The 17,618-nt window shown below is 50.4% G+C and overlaps 1 protein-coding gene across 2 annotated transcripts in view; it reads right to left on the bottom strand.

Annotated features, from left to right (window-relative positions):
• Positions 1-628: 628 nt before the first annotated feature.
• The window catches only part of LIMK2 (LIM domain kinase 2), a 64,934-nt gene continuing 47,944 nt past the window's right edge, over positions 629-17,618 (bottom strand). For both annotated transcript variants that reach the window (XM_004615567.2, XM_004615568.2), the window contains 11 exons: positions 16,394-16,499; positions 15,841-16,037; positions 13,471-13,657; positions 12,376-12,462; positions 11,737-11,868; positions 11,213-11,269; positions 9,678-9,743; positions 8,614-8,788; positions 7,580-7,635; positions 5,263-5,420; positions 629-2,315 (listed from right to left, as the gene is read on the bottom strand). In XM_004615567.2, coding sequence (XP_004615624.2) covers positions 2,171-2,315; positions 5,263-5,420; positions 7,580-7,635; positions 8,614-8,788; positions 9,678-9,743; positions 11,213-11,269; positions 11,737-11,868; positions 12,376-12,462; positions 13,471-13,657; positions 15,841-16,037; positions 16,394-16,499 — 1,366 coding nt within the window. In that variant the 3' untranslated portion in view covers positions 629-2,170. The remainder of the gene's footprint in view (positions 2,316-5,262; positions 5,421-7,579; positions 7,636-8,613; positions 8,789-9,677; positions 9,744-11,212; positions 11,270-11,736; positions 11,869-12,375; positions 12,463-13,470; positions 13,658-15,840; positions 16,038-16,393; positions 16,500-17,618) is intronic.

Here is a 17,618-nt window from a genome sequence, read left to right as displayed (position 1 = left end):
CTGGAGAGGGCCACCCCAAGATACCAGTGTCCCCAGAACCAGATTCTGCCCTTTAAAAGGTGGATTCAAATTTTGGGAGAAATCACCTTTGGGAATATGCCTTATATTGTACCCAGGATTCCACTAATCGGACAGCACCATCCTGCCCCAGTTCCCTCCAATATCCTGATGTACAGAAATGAGGCGCCTATGCTGTCAATCATTTTCCAGGGAAACACAAGTAGGAGGAGGGGCCTTCTCATTATGAGGATGGCATCCAGTCCAGTGCAGAGAACATCAGGATATCCAGCCTCTAGGGGTATGTGAATTTTAGCGGGTGGGAAAGATGGGTCCTGAGGAGAGGACTCGGCTGACAGTTCAGTCACAGATGTTCCAAGGACTGGGTTACTGCCTCAGGTGTGACGTGCGTGTTCTCCAGAGGTGGGTGCCTGCCTAAGGCAAGGTGATTAGAATTGGGAGGTAGTTCTATAACTGGGGAGAAACTCCCTGTTGTGTGGAGATGTGTGACCTTGAAAGCAGTCAGCTTTTTTCCTTTAAAAGGAAGCTTGGGAGGCCTCATACTTCCTGAAAGGCCAGCTGCCTCCACATTTATCTTCCTGAACCAGGACTCAAGTCATTTGTCACGTCCGTAACATCAGTTATGTTAACTGTTTAATTTATTTGGTCTGATCAGTGGCCCAGCATGGGCCCACGACTCTCACACGTGCTAGGGGCAGCTGAGGCATAGCCAACCATGCAATGCTGGGAGCCCAGCCCTAACACAAACGCCACATGAGCGTGGACTATTAGAGCAGGTAAATTCTGGTCAGACATGACAGCTAGTCCCCTGACTTCTCGGGTCTATGTACAGTATTTCACATGTCACCCAACAACATTAACAGCAATCATTCTTCCGGGTCACTCCTACCCGTCCCCCTCCCCCAAGACAATCACCACACATTGCAATAATACCCCAAACCCAACCCCCATTTGTTAAATATGGTACAAGTTCACAGACACCTAGGAGACAAATCTACTTGTGCTGAAGAGTCCCAGGAGCTCTGGACGCTAAGGTAGGATGAGCCTCCGGGGTGTTCGAGCACTTGAAACTGAGTCTCAAGAGCTGTGGCCAGGAGCTAGTAAGCTGGCTAGCCAGCACGGGAGGTAGAAGCCCAGCCCAGCGGTTGTCTCCTGGCATCTCAACTCCTGAACTCGGCCACCACCTCTTCCCACCCACATTGCTTCTTGGACCAGGCCTGGTGAGCAGTGGCTGCCACAGACAGGGACAAAAGAATGGTGAGGTCCCTTCTCCCATAGTGACACACCGGTCTGCCAAGGAGCCACATCGTCCTCCGGGACCCACCTAACTCTGGGCAAAATGTCTTGGGCTTCTGGCCAAGAACCAACCAGGGGCTGAGCGACAGTGGCTGATGGGGGCCTCCCAGGGGACAGCCCCCAGTCTCTTCCTGCGCCCGCTGGGTGGCGGCTGTGCAGGCAGGCTGGGCGCTGCTCAGAACTTCTTAGCCAGTTTCCAGCGGTCCAGTCTGAGACCCTGTGGTGGAAGTGTCCCCTCACCCTGGACTTGCCAGAGCCACCACCTGGGGCACGAGCAGGGCAGCCTTTCATCTGCCAGAGGGACTCCCTCAAACCCTGCTCCGGGAGTGAGGGGACACGGTGTGGGAGGGAGGTAGCACCACTGTCATTTCACAGCCTGGGCCATCCAGCGGTCCTTCTCTCGTCCAGACTCCCACTCGAAGTGCTCCTGCACCCTAGGTGGCCCGGAGGTGGCCGAAGTCACAGGCGGCTTCACCGTGATATCCAGCCCCCAGGCCTAGGTCCCGCTGAGTAGTGTACGCGAGAGCCTCCTCGAATCCCACGGCCAAGGAGTTCCCAAGTAACAGATTCCTCGTGGCCCAGGGTCAGGCCAATTTTTTGTTTTCCCTCTTCACAGCTTTCAGGTGAGTGTTGGATTTACAGAGTAACCAGGCCCCCAGACCTCTGGAGCTGCGTTTCCCTGTTGCTGCGCCCGACGGCCTCCTGGGGAGGTAGTAAGTAGCGAGGGCTCGTTCCATGTCTTCTAGACAAGCCTCCAATCTGCAGAAGGCCCGGATGGCCCTGTCCACGCAGGGCCGGGGCGCAGAGGGGGCAACGCTGGTTGTGAAACACCCCCCTGCAGGGGGCTCGGCCGGGGTTATGGGGGCGAGTCTCTGGTTAGGCCGTACTGCACGCTCACAGTGTGGTCCAGCTCCTCCAGCTCGGCGGGCAGAGGGATGGCCAGCTCCCCCAGGTACAGGGAGAGGGCCTCGAAGGAGTCCTCCAGTTTCGAGAATGCTGGTCTAGAGAGAAGAGGGGTGAGGAGATAGGTGAGATGTGGGCAGAACCAGAGGCCACGGGAAATCCTAACACTTTTTTTTTCCCGGGTCACACCCAGCGAAGCTCAGGGTACTCCTGGCGGTTCTTGGGGGACCATATGGGATGCCAGGGATCAAACCCGGGTCGGCCAGGGGTAAGACAAACGCCCTTCCCGCTGTTACTATGTCTCCAGTCCCTGAGATCCTAATACTTCTGTGTTTACTCCTCTTTTGTGTTTCTGCTTAAACTTCTCACCTCCCTGGTCTACTCGCACTACTGTATTTAAAACTGTAATCTGCACTGTTTTAAACAAATTTTTTTTTGCTTGGTTTGACTATTTTCCCACAGCACTTGTCTTTTTTTTAGAATCCAATGTAATTTATTATGTTTCTTGGAATTGACTTTATTAGAATGTAAACTGTGTGGTGGGTTCAGGGGATTGAATCTCAGTCAGCTGTGTACAAGGCAAGCTCCCTACCACTGTCATATTGCTCTGACCTTTTTAAGCTTTCTCTAAAGGGGAAAATTAGTTCTGTGCATAAAAATGCTCACCATCTGGCCAGAGAAATAGTACGGTTAAGGTGCATGCCTTGTATGCAGCTAACCACAGACTGATTCTCAGTACTGTACAGCCCCTAAAAAATGCGGAGGTGACCCCTGAGTACTGCAGGGTGTACCTCAACCTCTCCGCCTAAAAATGCCAAAAAAGGGGCTGAAGCAATAGCACAGTGGGTAGGGCCGCTGTGGCCTTGCACGTGGCCTACCCAGGTTCGATCCCCAGCATCCCATATGGTCCCCTGAGCACCACCAGGAGTAATTCCTGAGTGCAGAGCGAGGAGTAACCCCTGTGCATCGCTGGGTGTGACCCCAAAACAAAACAAAAAATCATGGCTAGTTCTTTAAGCCTGTGTTTTCCCCTGAACATATACTTCCCCACTCTCTCCCCTTTCACATCTTTTAAGCAATTTTCGTTCAATAAAAACTATTTTGCTTCACACACCCACACACACACACACAATCACTATAGTAAGAAGTACTGCAAAGAGAAGCTGAAAACCTCTGAAAAATCACATTATGTATATTATAACATGTTTAGGGGCTAGAGCGTTAGCATAGCGGGTAGGGTGCTTGCCTTGCATGCAGCCGACCCGGGTTTGATTCCTCCACCCCTCTCAGAGAGCCCGGCAAGCTACCGAGAATGTCTACCCCACACGGCAGAGCCTGGTAAGCTACCCGTGGGGTATTAGATATGCCAAAACCAGTAACAAGTCTCACAATGGAAATGTTACTGGTGCCTGCTCGAGCAAATTGATGAGCAACAGGATGACAGTCACAGTGTACATGTTTAGACTTACTAGAGTTGCATGTCGTCAATAACAATGAAAAACGGGAAGACAAGGAAACAAGGAAAACAAGGTAACAAGGAAAGTGCGAAAGCAGAAAACTTTTCTCTATTTGGGTTGTTATAGCTCAGGTGTATTTGGACATGGATACGGAACATAGATTCTGTTAGAATAACAGAGGTTTTGGTGGATTTTCTTCCATTAATATTTATTTTTGGGGTGGCACTGGGGATTAAGTCCGAGACCCATCCATTTGAGGCATGAGCACCACTGCTGAGTTGCATTCCCAGCCCTCAACATTATTTCTTTGATTTATGTTATGGTACGGGGCATTCGCCCAGGGTGTCACACATACAGGACAAATACACTACTGTGGAACCCTCTTTTTTTCATTTACAGGCCATGCCCTGTGGAGTTAGGGGTCATAAAGTACCAAGGATTAAGCTCAGAACCTACTTGCTAGGCGTGTTCACTTAGCCATCTCCCTAGTACCCCACCTCGCCCTTAATCTAAAATGTAATTCTAGTGGCTGGAGAGGAAGTACAGAGATTAAGGCACTTGCCTTGCATGTGGCTAGCCCTAGTTCAATCCCTGTCATCACATATAGTTTCCTGAGCACAGAGTCAGGAGTCGTCCCTGAGCACAAGATGTATGGCTCAAGCCATACCGCACCTTCAAAAATAAATTCAGGGGCCAGAGAGAAAGTACAGAAAGCAAGATGCTTATCAGGCATACGAATAACCTGAGATTGATCCCTAGTACAACAGATGGTCCTCCAAGTCCCACCAGGAGTGATCCCTGAGCACAGAGTAAGGAGTAAGCCCTAAATACTGCTAGGTAGCACTGTAGCACTGTTCACTGATTTTCTATTCACTGTTCATTGTTCACTAATTTGCTCAAGCGGGCACGGTAATGTCTCCATTGTGAAACTTGTTACTGTTTTTGGCATAATGAATACACTGTGGGTAGCTTGCCAGGCTCTGTCATGCAGGCGAGATACTCTTGGTAGCTTGCCGGGCTCTCTGAGAGGGATGAAGGAATCGAACCTGGGTCAGCCGTGTGCAAGGCAAACGCCTTACCCGCTGTGCTATCGCTCCAGTCCGCTGCTAGGTATGGTTACAAAAACAAACAAAAAGGGCAGTTTTGTGCTCTACTTTTTGTTTGTTTTGCTTTTTGGCCGTACCCAGTGGTGCTCAGGACTTACTCCTAGTGGAGCTAGGGGGACCGTATGCTACTATACATTAAGGATCCAATCCAGGTGGGCTGACTATACATTAGGGATCCAATTCAGTGGGCTGCCTGGAAAGCAAGCGCATAACCCTTGTTCAATCTCTGGTCCCATGCTCTACTTCTGACCCCTGAAGATTTCTTTAAATGGCTCTATCTCTGTTCTCTGTGTCACTTGCTACTAGGCCCTCGTTTTAGTCCTTCCTGGAACTGACATGTCTGCTTTCCGATTGCAATAATTGTTGATGTGACATCCCTGAGTTCAAGGCTTTTGTGGCCCCTGTGGCTGGAAAGGAACAACCTCAGGCTGGAGTAAGTACCACCAAGACAGTGAACGCGGGGGATGGGGCGCGGTACCAACCTGCTCTCGGGCTCCAGTTTGCAGCAGATCGCGGCCAGGGGGAAAAAGGCTGGGGGGCAGTCTGTGGGGACAAACTTCTCCCAGAATAACTTCACGTTTAGGCCAAAGTCCAGTGTTCGTGGCAGGCAGTCCGGGTCCGCATACACCTGCCCAATAATCTACAGGTGAAAAAGAAGGCTGGTCAGACATGCTGGGGCGGGAGGCGGGGTACAGAAGATAAAGGCACTCGCCTTGCAGACAGCTGTGACTGTAACTTTGGTCCGAATCCCCAGCACTACATCTGGTTCCCCTGGATACTGCCAAGGACCACTCCTGAGCATTGAGCTAGGAAGAGCCCCTGAGCACTGCTGAGTGTGCCACCCCCCACCATAAAAGAAAAGGAATGAACTCTGGAGAATGCGCCCACGTGGGAAGAGAGAGGGATGCTGGTGTGCGGACAGCAAGGATGGGCAGAGATCACTTGGTAGAAAACCAGGCTGGGTGCTCTCGCTGCTCTCTCCAAATCTTACTGACCCACTGAGAGTCTGAGTATCGAGGAGGACGTGAAGAGATTTCACTGCAGCACAAGCACGCTGGCATGTGGAGGGGGCAGCGCCCACACATTCCACCCTGCCCTGCTATGGCCCCATTATGTCTGTGTCCCTTGTCCAAGTTCAGGCTCTGTGGGATGATTCATTTGGCATTTGCCTAGTGCTTTGCACGTAGTGCATATGGGCAACTTACTTCTATAAAAGAAAGCAATAAAAAAAAAATCTCTGTTATTCTAACTGTTGCTTGTTTCTCCTCTATCATTCACCACTCTGTAGGAATTATTGAATGAATGTAACTGAGAGAGTCTCAGCTCTTAAGGACAGGAATTTTTCCAAGACTTTCTCTATACCCCAAGAAGCCAGCATGAGTTGGCACTTTCTGGAGTGATTACTTCCACTTGCTGGGCAGAGGATGCTGGGGTGGGAGGGTGGGCACCACCAGGGTGAGGAGGGGTGACAGAGCAAAGAGCTGCATCTGGCCCACGCTAGATGACATCAACACGAGCATTCTCCTGCCTCTCCTAGCGGAATTCTGAATCTCATCTACCCTTTTCTATTTGTCTAAGTTCCTTTTTCAAAATTCAACTTTCTTCACCTTAAGAAACCCTGCTCAAAAAAAAAAAGAAACCCTGCTCAGGGTCTGGAATGATATAATACAGCAGGTAGGGCGTTTGCCTTGCATTCGGCCAATCTAGGTTCGATTCCCAGCATCCCATATGGTCCCTGAGCACCACCAGGGGTAATTCCTGAGTGCAGAGCCAGGAGTGACCCCTGTGCATCGCCAGGTATGACCCAAAAAGCGGAAAAAAAAAAAAAGAAAGAAAAAAGAAACCCTGCTCAGAGACTCACAAGTGAATCTCGGAAGACGGCCGCTCAACACAGAGCTGTCCCCAGACTCCCCATGCTGAGCTGATTTCACCAGGGCGCCTCAGATGGAACAGGCGTTCTCTCTCTGCCTACTCCAGATGAACCCTGGTGGCCATAAACTTCCCAAAGAAAAACCCAGGTACAGGGGACCAGCGACTAAAACTCCAGGCCATGTGGAGTGTTGGAGTATGGCCAACCTTCCCCATCTCCCCGCCCAGCTGGTATCCTGGCAGTCACGCCCACGAACTACCTCTGGGTGCCATTTAAGAGCATTAATGGCCATGATCCAGAGACTCACAAATGAAACTTGGAAGACGGCAGCTCGCCACAGAGATGTCTTTGGACCAAAATTATTTAAAGTTTTATAAATCCTATGCTATTCATAACAAGTGATACAAAATAAACTACTTAGCGTCTGCCTGTGGGGCAGGCTTTAGTGGTGGTGAGGAAATTCAAAATAATGGTGGACGGAAGGGGTAATGGTGGTGGATTGGTGTTGAAACACTGAATATAATCAATTATTTTAAACAACTTTATGAAAATAAAACTAAAAAAAAAAGAAGGGAAGCCTGCTCAGGGATCAGAGCAATAATACATGAGTAGAGCATTTGTCTTGCACACGATCGAACCAGGTTTAACTCCCAGCATCCTCCAGGCCCCGCCAGAGTGATCCTTGAGCACAGAGCCAGGAGTAAGCCCTGAGCACAGCCAGGTGTGGCCCCAAAATGAAACAAAACAAAAACCCTGCCCAGTTCTTCTCAGGAGACCAGTAAACTATCTACTGACACGTTACGAAGACTTAAAAGTGTCCATAGATGTGTTATTAGCCACCAAGCCCTACACATGCGTTGATCTGGTGGGAAGAGACCCAGTTCTGAGGCAGGACAGACTTGCTAGATCTCACAATTGAAGCAGCTCACCTCGCAGAGGACGATCCCAAAAGAGAAGACATCCACTGTCTCATCGTAGCTCTTTCCTTGGGAACAGAGAGGAGCAGACTGTGAGGTATGGTTCCTTGTCAGTTATACACTGATTCTAGCGCCAAGCCATGCCACAACCAAGAAACAGGGCTAGCACAGATTCTTTGGGGATGCTCCCAATTTGCCAAGACAGGTACCCTATGAAAATTATCCTTCCTTGTGGGGATGGAGCAACAGCACAGTGGGTAGGGTGTTTGCCTTGCACGTGGCCGACCCGGGTTCGATTCCTCCGCCCCTCTCAGAGAGCCTGGCAAGCTACCGAAAGTATCCGGCCCGCACGGCAGAGCCTGGCAAGCTACCCATGGCGTACTGTATATGCCAAAAACAGTAACAAGCCTCACAATGGAGACGGTACTGGTGCCCGCTCGAGCAAATCGATGAACAACGAGATGGGACGACAGTGCTACAGTCTGAGGTGGGCTGCCATCTAGGGATCTTATAAAACAACACCGCCCAGGATGAAACTGGATGGTGGAGTGGAAGAGAACTGGACTAAGATTCCCTTGGACTCTGTCTTTAGTCAACTGTGTGCTCTTGGGAACAACCACAGAACTTCTCTGGTCCCCAGTCTCCAAAAAGGGAATACTGGACCATTGCTGAAGTCTCACAACTGGCAACATTTTAAGTATCCCAGCCAGCATCTCTGGCTAGTCTGCAGATTATCCACAAGGGGGCACCACACTTTAGTTCTCAGCAAAGAGAAAAAGGTTAAAAGCAGACAATCAACTTTCCGTTGCCCTTGCGGGAACTTTCAGTTCACCCACGGTCAAACAGCTGAGGCTGAGGAATGGGACAAGCTCAGGGGAAAGAGCATTTTAGGAGGCCCCGGCTGACCAGGGATGGAAACGACTGGCCCTCAGCGGAGCATCGGGCCCTACATGTCAACGGCCTTCCCTGGAGATCTCAGGGCTCTGCCACAGGACGTGGCCTCCCCCTGCTCTGGGGGTGTGCCCCCTCCGGGTATCAGGACTCACCATTCAGCATCTCAGGAGCCATCCAGTAAGGATTCCCCACCACCGTGTAGCGCTTCTTTCGGTCATTCTTGCGCAAGGTACGTTTCTTGGTGTTAGCCTTCTCCACGGGTGGCTTTTTCCTCTCCTCCACGATGAGCCGGGACAGTCCAAAGTCAGCCACCACCACAGTCTTGTCCTGCTAGGACAGGGGCCAGGGTCAGAATTTGGTCGGACCATTGCCAAACTTGGAGCTGGGGTGGGGACCTAAGCAAGAGACGACATCAAAGGAGCGGCGGAGAAGAGCCAAGGCACCGTGGCACAGGCCCTACGGGCAGCTGTGGCCTGCGTTTGCTCAGTGGCTACTGCAGAGCAGGGTCCCCAGGGCTTCAGGCCGGAAGGATGGCACTGGGAGCAGAGGGGCTTTCTTCATTTCTAATTTTTTTTTTTCTGCCTATTTTATCTTGTTCCCAGGAAGATTTAAGGCCATGGCTAAAACCAGGATAAGAGAGTAAAACACAAAGTAAAGGTCGTGGGGGCCATGGTGTGTGTGTGTGTGCATGGGGAAGATAAGCACTTCAAATAGCTACGGGGCAGTCATGTGGAAAGGGATTAAGAATGGTGTGAGTGCAGAGGGTGGAGCCTGGAGCAGTTAGTGGACACCAGAGCCAGTGGAAACCAGGTCACAAATCAAGAGAAAAAAAATAACATTGCAATAACCATAGCAGAGGGGCAGCGTGAGGAATGCTGACTTCAAACCAGTCGTATAAATGTTCTATCTCTAGGGCCTTCCGCAGAGTCAGCCACAGGTGCCACAGCTGTGAAAATGGGGCTCCCGACGAGCTGCTGAGTCAAGTGACAGGGCTTGCATCCAGCTGAGGAACTCCCACTGTCCCTTTCTAACCCAAAGATTTCAAAGGCTGCTAAAGGGAGGGGAACTCAAAGGAGGCAGAAGAAGGCAGCAGAAGCAAGAAGGGCAAGATAGGAGACTGAGTGAGACCTGTGGTTGAAAGCAAGAGGGGACAGTCGCCTTTGCAATGAGGTGGTCGGAGGCAAGAGGGCTGACCTGAGACATCAGCGGGACATACCAGTTTTATGAGGCAGTTGTGCGAGTTCAGATCCCGGTGGATGATGCACATGGAGTGCAAATAAGCCTGGAAGTGAAGGATGGGCAGAGGTCAGTGGGAAGCTGATCAACAAGAGAACTGGGGGCCACAGAACCGGCTCATCTTCCAGGCCGTCCCCATTCAATGTCAGAACCCAGGTGGACTCCAGGGCCTGGGCCCGCTGCTCACCACATCAGCCTTATCTTCTAAAACGCATACTCCGGTCAGAAAGTGTCTGGCTTAAAAAGCTTTTGTATTTGTCCTCTGAATTCCCGACTGAATTTCCAAACTAAATTCTTTACACGCAGAGAGCTTAATCTTCTCCCAGATGAAAACTGTCTTTCTGGACCTCACATGAAGAGAAGCGATTAAACTCTCAGGTTGCGGGGTAGGATCATTAGTCTCTATAATCCTATCCTTTCTAGTCTCAGCTCCTCGTCTGGAAGCCAGGTGTGAGTAATGACACATGAACATGAATCCCTCAGATCAGTGACTGGCATAGAAACCTTCAGCATTCATCACTATTTTTGTTTAAAAAAAAAGGGGGGGGCCAGGGTTTACACTTAGTTCTGTGCTCAGGAATCACTAATGGCGGGGCTTGGGGGACTACATGGGGTGCAGGGGATCGAACCCAGGTCAACCGTATGCAAGGTCCTACTTGCTGGACTACCAGCTGTCACTTTTATTGCTCTGAATGGAGCCATTCTTTCCCAGGTGAAAAAAACAAAACAAAAAACCACTTCTCCTCGTCTTCTCCCAGGTCTTTACTGCTTTCACACCGACTCTGAGAGCCTTTCTGTCAATTATACGCATTATAATTTATCCAACTATAAATATTCTCAAGGCTCAATGAGAACTTATTTCCTACATCTCTCTTCCTAGCTGATGAGGTTCTTCTTGCCGAGTTCCAATACCCACAGCCCCTGCACCCCTGAGAGCCAGGCCAGTCTGTCTGCTTTTAAATATTTGGACTCCACGGGGCCGGAACGATAGCACAGCGGGTAGGGCGTTTGCCTTGCATGCGGCCAACCCGGGTTCGATCCCCGGCATCCCATATGGTCCCCCAAGCACTGACAGGAGTAATTCCTGAGTGCAAAGCCAGGTGTAACCCCTGAGCATTGCTGGGTGTGACCCAAAAAGCAAAAAAAAAAAAAAAAAAAAAAATATTTGGACTCCTCTGCAAGGAGGATGGGAGCTGAGGAAAGCAAGCCGAGGGCCATTTCACTGGCAAAAAAAGACAGAGTCAAAGGGATGTGACAGCAGGCAGGGCACTTGTCTTGCATGCGACAAACCTGGGTTCGATCCCCCGGCATCCCGGACAGGCCCCCAAATCTTGCCAGGTGTGATCCCTGCGCAGAGCCAGGAGTAAGCCTGAGCACCATGGACCTGAGCACCACTGGGTGTGACCCCGAAACAACAAAAAACAGGAGCTCAATAAATCGTTCCCAAATCATCCTGCCCACAGGGGCTCACACATGCCAAGTAGCCCCACGGGCGGGGCTGTTGGCAGGACTCACCATTCCGGAGGCAATGCCTTTGGCGAACCTGACCTTCTGTTGCCAGGGGAAGGGATCCTGCAGGATAGAAGAAAGCCCATCAAGACCAAACATGACGACCTCTCAGTGACCTCATAAAAGTAACAGCTGGTGGCTGGACAGGTAGTCTAGCCATAATGTCCAAAAGAAGAGAGTATGGAGAATACTGTCTGCCAAGGAAGAAGGGGGAGGATGGGAAAGGGGAATATTGGTGGTGGGGAATGTGCACTGGTGAAGAGACAGGTGTTTTGAGTGTTTGATCATTATGTGATTATAACCCAAACATGAAAGCTTGTAACTATCTCACAGTGATTCAATAATAATAATAATAATAAAAAGCCCATCAGAAGCTGTTGGGCCCTATCCCACTTGGGGTCCAGGTCCCCTGTGTCAACATGTCAGTGAGGCCTCATGCCTGTGCCCAGTTCCACCCAACAGGACCCTCTGTAGGAAAAAGAGTTGAGTCTCTGGCGTTGGTGGTTCCAGAAGACTGGTGACATGCTCACCACACTGCGCAGGAAGTCCTTCAGCGTGCCTCCCTCAATGTACTCTGTCAGCAGGTTCAGCTTCTTGTCCTTGTACAGCACCCCAATGAACTTGAGCACATTGGGGTGGTCCAGGCTGCGCATTACCTTCACCTGAACGCAGGAAAGCCAAGGAGGTTGGGCGGTTACGGGTCCGTGGCCATCCTCACCCTTCCCTCCTGAGAGTCCGCACGGCAAGTGGTAACTGCACCTCCACAGGAAGGACATGGTCTCGCTCAACTCTGGGGTCCTGCCTAAGAACTACGTTGGGGATGGAGTGGCGGGAGGCAAGAGTGCAACAAAGGCTTAGTGCAGTACTAGCTCACAGGTGTATTCAGCTGAAGTAATGGAACAGTGGTGGAGAGAGTGAAAACTGGGTAAATAAAGGCTCATGGTAGGCCCCACTCTAGGCTCCCTCATCAGGGATTATACTGATTATTACATCTCATACTATACTGGTCCATCCTTACATCCACCACCTGTGAAGTCCATAAGCTCCTCTGAGTCACCTCTTACTTGTACTCGATTTGTGATGAGAGGGAGGGACATTTCCTAGTGCTCTGTTCTGTTGGCGTCTTGCAACAACAGTACCAAACTCCCCACCTCCATTTGACCTCTTACCTCAGTCAGAAACGTCTTCTGTGTCTCCTCATCACACCGAATTAATTCCTTCATGACCATCACTTTGCCTGTGGCTTTGTGTGTCACCTACAGAGAAAGTAACTATTAGTGGTGCAGAGACCAGAGGCAGTTCTGGAGACTGGCTTGTGAAAATCTACACAATCGACCATTCCATCCCTTGGAGACACACTGAGCTGGATCGGACTGACAGAAAATTCGTGAATGAAGGGTTCAGCACAGGCTAACAGGGGACCCAGAGGGGAGCAGAGCCCCATCCCTGGAGAGCAGGGCATGCACAGTAGAGAGCTGAGAATCCAGAAAAGGGAGCAGGGAGGGAGGCAGGAGGGGACACTGCCAAGCCAAGCAGGGCCTTTGGTCATCTGACAGAGGAATCCCTCGGGTGAACTGAAGTTTGGGGGTAGAAGGGTCAGTGCCACGGACATGCACCGGAAGGCTAGGTGGGGTGGGTGTGAGCTCTTCAGTCCAACTGCCCCCAAGCTGAGACACATGGCTTACCTGACCCCCCCTCCCAGCTTTCAGCAGAGGAGGAGGAGGAAAGAAAGAGACAGAGGTTAGTCCCAGTGACTATTCCCAGGGCTGCAGGGGCCACTCGCCCATATGCTCCCTGATATATGCCCAGCACCGAAATCTCTGGCACCTACACGCACCGGTAGTGGGAGGCAACCACCAGCATGAGCAGAGCTCACTCCAACCGGGTTCTCCTGATTTTTGAAGCTCACAGTAACACCACCACTGCCCTGACAGGGCCTAGGAGGGCGGGACAGAGTCATCACACCGTCACCTGCAGCCAAGAAGGCCTGGTGTTCTGTGGGGTGTGGGATGAAGTCTGGTAACAACTCTTTGTTTTTGTGTCGCTCTTGGCGGTGCTTAGTGGTTACTCCAGGTCTGTACTCAGGGATCACTCCTGGCTGGGTTCAGTTAACTCTATGAGGTGCCAGGGAGCGAACCTGGGTCAGCCATGTGCAAGGCAAGGCAAACAACTGGTACCCGCTGTACCACCAGTCTGGCCCCTTATGAGAACTCTCTGAAAGAAGGTGAGAGAGGACAAAGGGACAGAGAATGGTCTGTGCTCACCTTGATGGCCTGCCCAAAGAAGCCCTTCCCCAGGACCTCCCCATGGATCAGGTCACATGGCCGGAAGATCTGCTGTGAGTAGCTGCTGGAACAGCGGAGGGATTCTGAGCGGCTGATGTCACGGCTGAGCAGGAGGGGTTCTTTCGGGGAGCTGGGGCCGGGGGACTTGGAGATACTGTTACTGCGCCTGAAGATGAAGAAAGGTGGGTAAATCCTTAGAGATCTACCAAGAAACCTGGGGGGCAAAAATCTTAGGGCCCCCTACCCGGTCCATTCCAATATTTGCAATGCAGCCGCAATGATGGGGGAGGAGGCTCTTATATTAGCCAGATGTACCATGTTTAGGCTCCCGACACCAGCAGTTTATTTAAGCACAATAAACATACCCTCAAACTGAGAATCCCAAGTCTCGCCCACCTGGAACTGACTAGATCTCTGGTTACTAAAAGAGAGCACTATAGATAATATTCCACGAAAAAGAAGAATCCCAAATATTTCTCCTGTCTTTGAACCTGTGTTTTCTGAATTATTAAACAATAAGCCTGTGTGATATTCTTAACATTAAAGCCATCATATCTACATTTTTATAAGCAGCAGACAGTGGTTACTAATGGTGGAAGACTATGATTCCAATCTCCGAGGGAAAGGACAAGAAGGGCCAGAGAGAGCTTGGAGACAGCGCAAAGGGCTGGAGTGTGTGCCCGTATCATGAGGTCCCAAGTTCAATACCTGGCACTGCAGGGCTCCCCCAGCAACACTGGAAATGAACGGTACTGCAGGAGCACTGAACTTTCGGGCCTGCACAGCCAGGCTGAGTATCACTTGGAGTGAGCCCTTCTCCAAACCCCCCTCCACACCCGTAAGAGAGAAGGGCGAAGAAGGCTGATCCATAACATTGGAGGTAAACTGCTACCTCACAAATCTCTCTTCTAGGAATGCTGTTTCCCTTGGGCTTCTCGGGAAGGGCACTCAGGGCTTGCTGGCCCTTGTCCCGCTCTTCCTCCCACTGACCGAGACTGCTGGAGCACAATGGGAAACTGCCCCCTCTCGTGCTGACCCTCCAGAGATATGTGAGCAGCCCTCGGGCCACCTCTTCCCTCCTTCCGGTACTGTGTTTCCAGTCCTCTGTTCTCTGCCATGCTACTGCCACTGCCCTACTTGTTTACTGGTCAAATAAATGGGTAAAAGTCATTTTCACCTTGCAACTACTACTTCAGAAGTGCAGAAAGAGGGTCTGAGAGATGAAGTGATTAAAGGCGGAAGCTCAGCATGGCGGCATTTGTGGCCGCACAACACCTCAAACTCTACACCACTGATATACTAGGAGTAGCACACCACACTGGATGGGGTGTAAAGCAGAAGGTAACCTATCTCAAGAAAATAACACACAAGGCTTAGCTTGTAACAACATGTTAGCAATTTCTTATATAAGGGCTTAATGGCTCCAGGGTGACCTATAACAATCTTCACACACTTTTCCCTAAGGAAACCTTTTCTGATAATTTCTAAGGAATTATTCATAACAAGTAATATAAAAAATTATTTAGAGTCTTCTATTGAGGCAGGCTTGGGTGGTAGTTGGGAAAATTGGAAATTGTGGTGGTGGGAGGGTATATGGTAGTGAGATTGGTGTTTGAATATTAAATGTAATAAATCATCATAAACAAGTTTATAAAAATAAAAATTAAAAAAAAATAAATAAAAGAGGAAGCTCAGAGTAAAGGGATAGTATGGGTGCATCTGCCTTCAGAACTAATTTTCTGGACTCCCAGAATCTCTCTACTTGGCACCTGCACACAGATTGAGGACCTTGACAACTGCAGTTTTAGTTTTTGGGTAAGACCTAGCTGTGCTCAAGGCTTACTCCTGACTCTGTGCTCAAGAATCACTTCTGACAGTCCTCAGGGAACCATATGCAGTGCTAGGATTGAACCTGGGCGTATGCAAGGCAGTCGTCTCACCTGCTGTACTATCTCTCTAGCCCTCATCTTTTTCTTTATACCTTCAACATTTTTACTTACACATATATACATACATATATATGTGTGTGTGTGTGTGTACACACAGACAAACACACTTCTAATCCTATTGTGCCCCTGCACAGGTCAGGCCACCCTGTCCAGCACAGTTCAGTGCACAGAGCCTGACGCTCTGGTTACTAAGGCAACCTGGCAGACAGCTGGGTCAGATCATGCACAAGCCCTGGCTATGAGCTGTGATCGCCATGGGGAGAGCTGGGTCAGCACAAACCTCACAGCCTGCTCCTGGCCAGCTGGTTCCCTTCCTAACTCTGCCTGCCACTGAAAGACCACTCTGTCTCATCGGAGGGAAAGGCACAGAAAAGAACACAGTCAGGGCGGGAGGTGGCACCTCAGTGAGCGTCTTCTCAGTGTCCCATCCAGATTCTCCTTGGTGTCCAAGGTACTGAGGGTGTGGGAATGTCCAGCGTTCTGTATGTGCGGAGAGAGTCGTGTATCCAGCCGCAAGTGGTCCAGGTGCTGGGAGTCGGGGTCATGTTCGATCAAGACCTGCAGTGTCTGGCTCGTCTGGCTAATCGCATCTTCTACCTGTGGCCGAGAGCAGTGTAAGGCTGGGTCCCACGGGCTGTCCCTTCCCATGCCACCCATCACCAGCTCAGGGGATCAAAGGACAGTGTGTCAATACTAATAGTGGTTAATGGTGGCCTACACCTGCAGGAATGCCCTCTGCCTGGCATCCTGGTAGCTCTACTATCTGTGAAACCATCCCTGCTGCCCTAAGGAACACACCAGGCTTGGCCTAGGAGGTCATCATGGGTCACAAGCTCAGTGGTAAAACAATAAAAAAAGGCTGAGTGTGGGCAAAGATAAAAGTCATAGCCTGATTTTCCAAATGGTCGATTCCATTTCTCACCCCAAGTGAGACCAATGGGACTTCAGTTTACCTCCTCCACGCGGAGCGTGCGGACAGGGGTGCCATTGATCTCCAGGATGCGGTCACCAGGGTGGATGGCATTCCGATTGTTGGGAGTGATATGCATACGGTTGACCCTGGACCAAAGCAAAATTGAGGAAGAGTGAAGGAATCCTACAAACACTCTGAGCCAACTTCATTTACGCAGGAAAGGCTCACCTGGCCTCAGGCCCTCCAGGACCCAGGGTACTTACAAGGAAAGGCAACACCCTTTCAAGGGTTTCTCACCTCAGCAACGGGAACCAGTGCTCCAGTGCAAAGACGATTTTCATCCTCCCCGCCTGGATTCCCTCACCATCCTGGAGAGTCCTGCTTTCTCTCCATTACTGTAGTTCACCAACATCCCTCGCTGGCCTCTAACTGGTCTCTACACTTGCAGACTTGCCCTTCTCCCATCCAACTTCCACACCAAAAATCCTTCTAGAATGCTAACCTGGTACTAGCCGGTGGCTTAAACTTCTTAGTGGACTTGCTGAGTCTTCATAAAATCCAGGCCCTCCATCACTTGACTGGTCCTCCCCTCTGGCTCCCAGTCAGGCAATCCCGGACTCCTGCCTGTGCCCTGAAAACAACCCCATCCTGTCTCTATCAAATAAGGCTTCAGAGAAGGCCTCACTTCCTCCTGAACCCCTACCCTGTGGACTCACACATGCAAGCACTCACTGCTCAGCCCCTAGCAGGTGACAGTCACTATCTACAGGCTCTGTGGCCACAGGAGCCTCAACCCTTTTTAGCCGTGAACTTATTTTCTCTTCCTTCTTCCATTAATTTAGACAGAAAACAATTAACAACTACCTGCTATCTGCACTGTTGCAGGCTCTGGGTACGCAGTGTGAATTAAGATTTAAGTTGCAGAAGGAACCAGCAGGGAGGACAGATGATATTAAACTTAACACACTTGGAGCTGGAGAAATAGTCCAGTGGGTATGGTGCTTGTCTTTCATGCAGCCAACCCAGGTTCGAGTCCCAGGATTGCATCTGGTCCCCCATGCAGTCAGGAGTAAACCTGGAGCACTGCCAGGCTGTGACCCCAAAACAAAAATAAACGAAAATAACTCCAAAAATCTAATATACTTAATCAAACCATAACTTCAGAGAGCAAACCTGATCTGAAACTTGACCAGTGATCCAACGTTAATGAGCTGGAGAGAAGCAGTTTAGGCTGAGAGACCAGGAAGGGCCAAGACCCAAGGGAG

The sequence above is a fragment of the Sorex araneus genome, chromosome 9 (assembly GCF_027595985.1).
Source record: "Sorex araneus isolate mSorAra2 chromosome 9, mSorAra2.pri, whole genome shotgun sequence".
Lineage (NCBI taxonomy): Eukaryota > Metazoa > Chordata > Mammalia > Eulipotyphla > Soricidae > Sorex > Sorex araneus.
The sequence above is the reverse complement of the archived record's forward strand: the minus strand, read 5'-3'. Positions and strand labels throughout refer to the sequence as shown.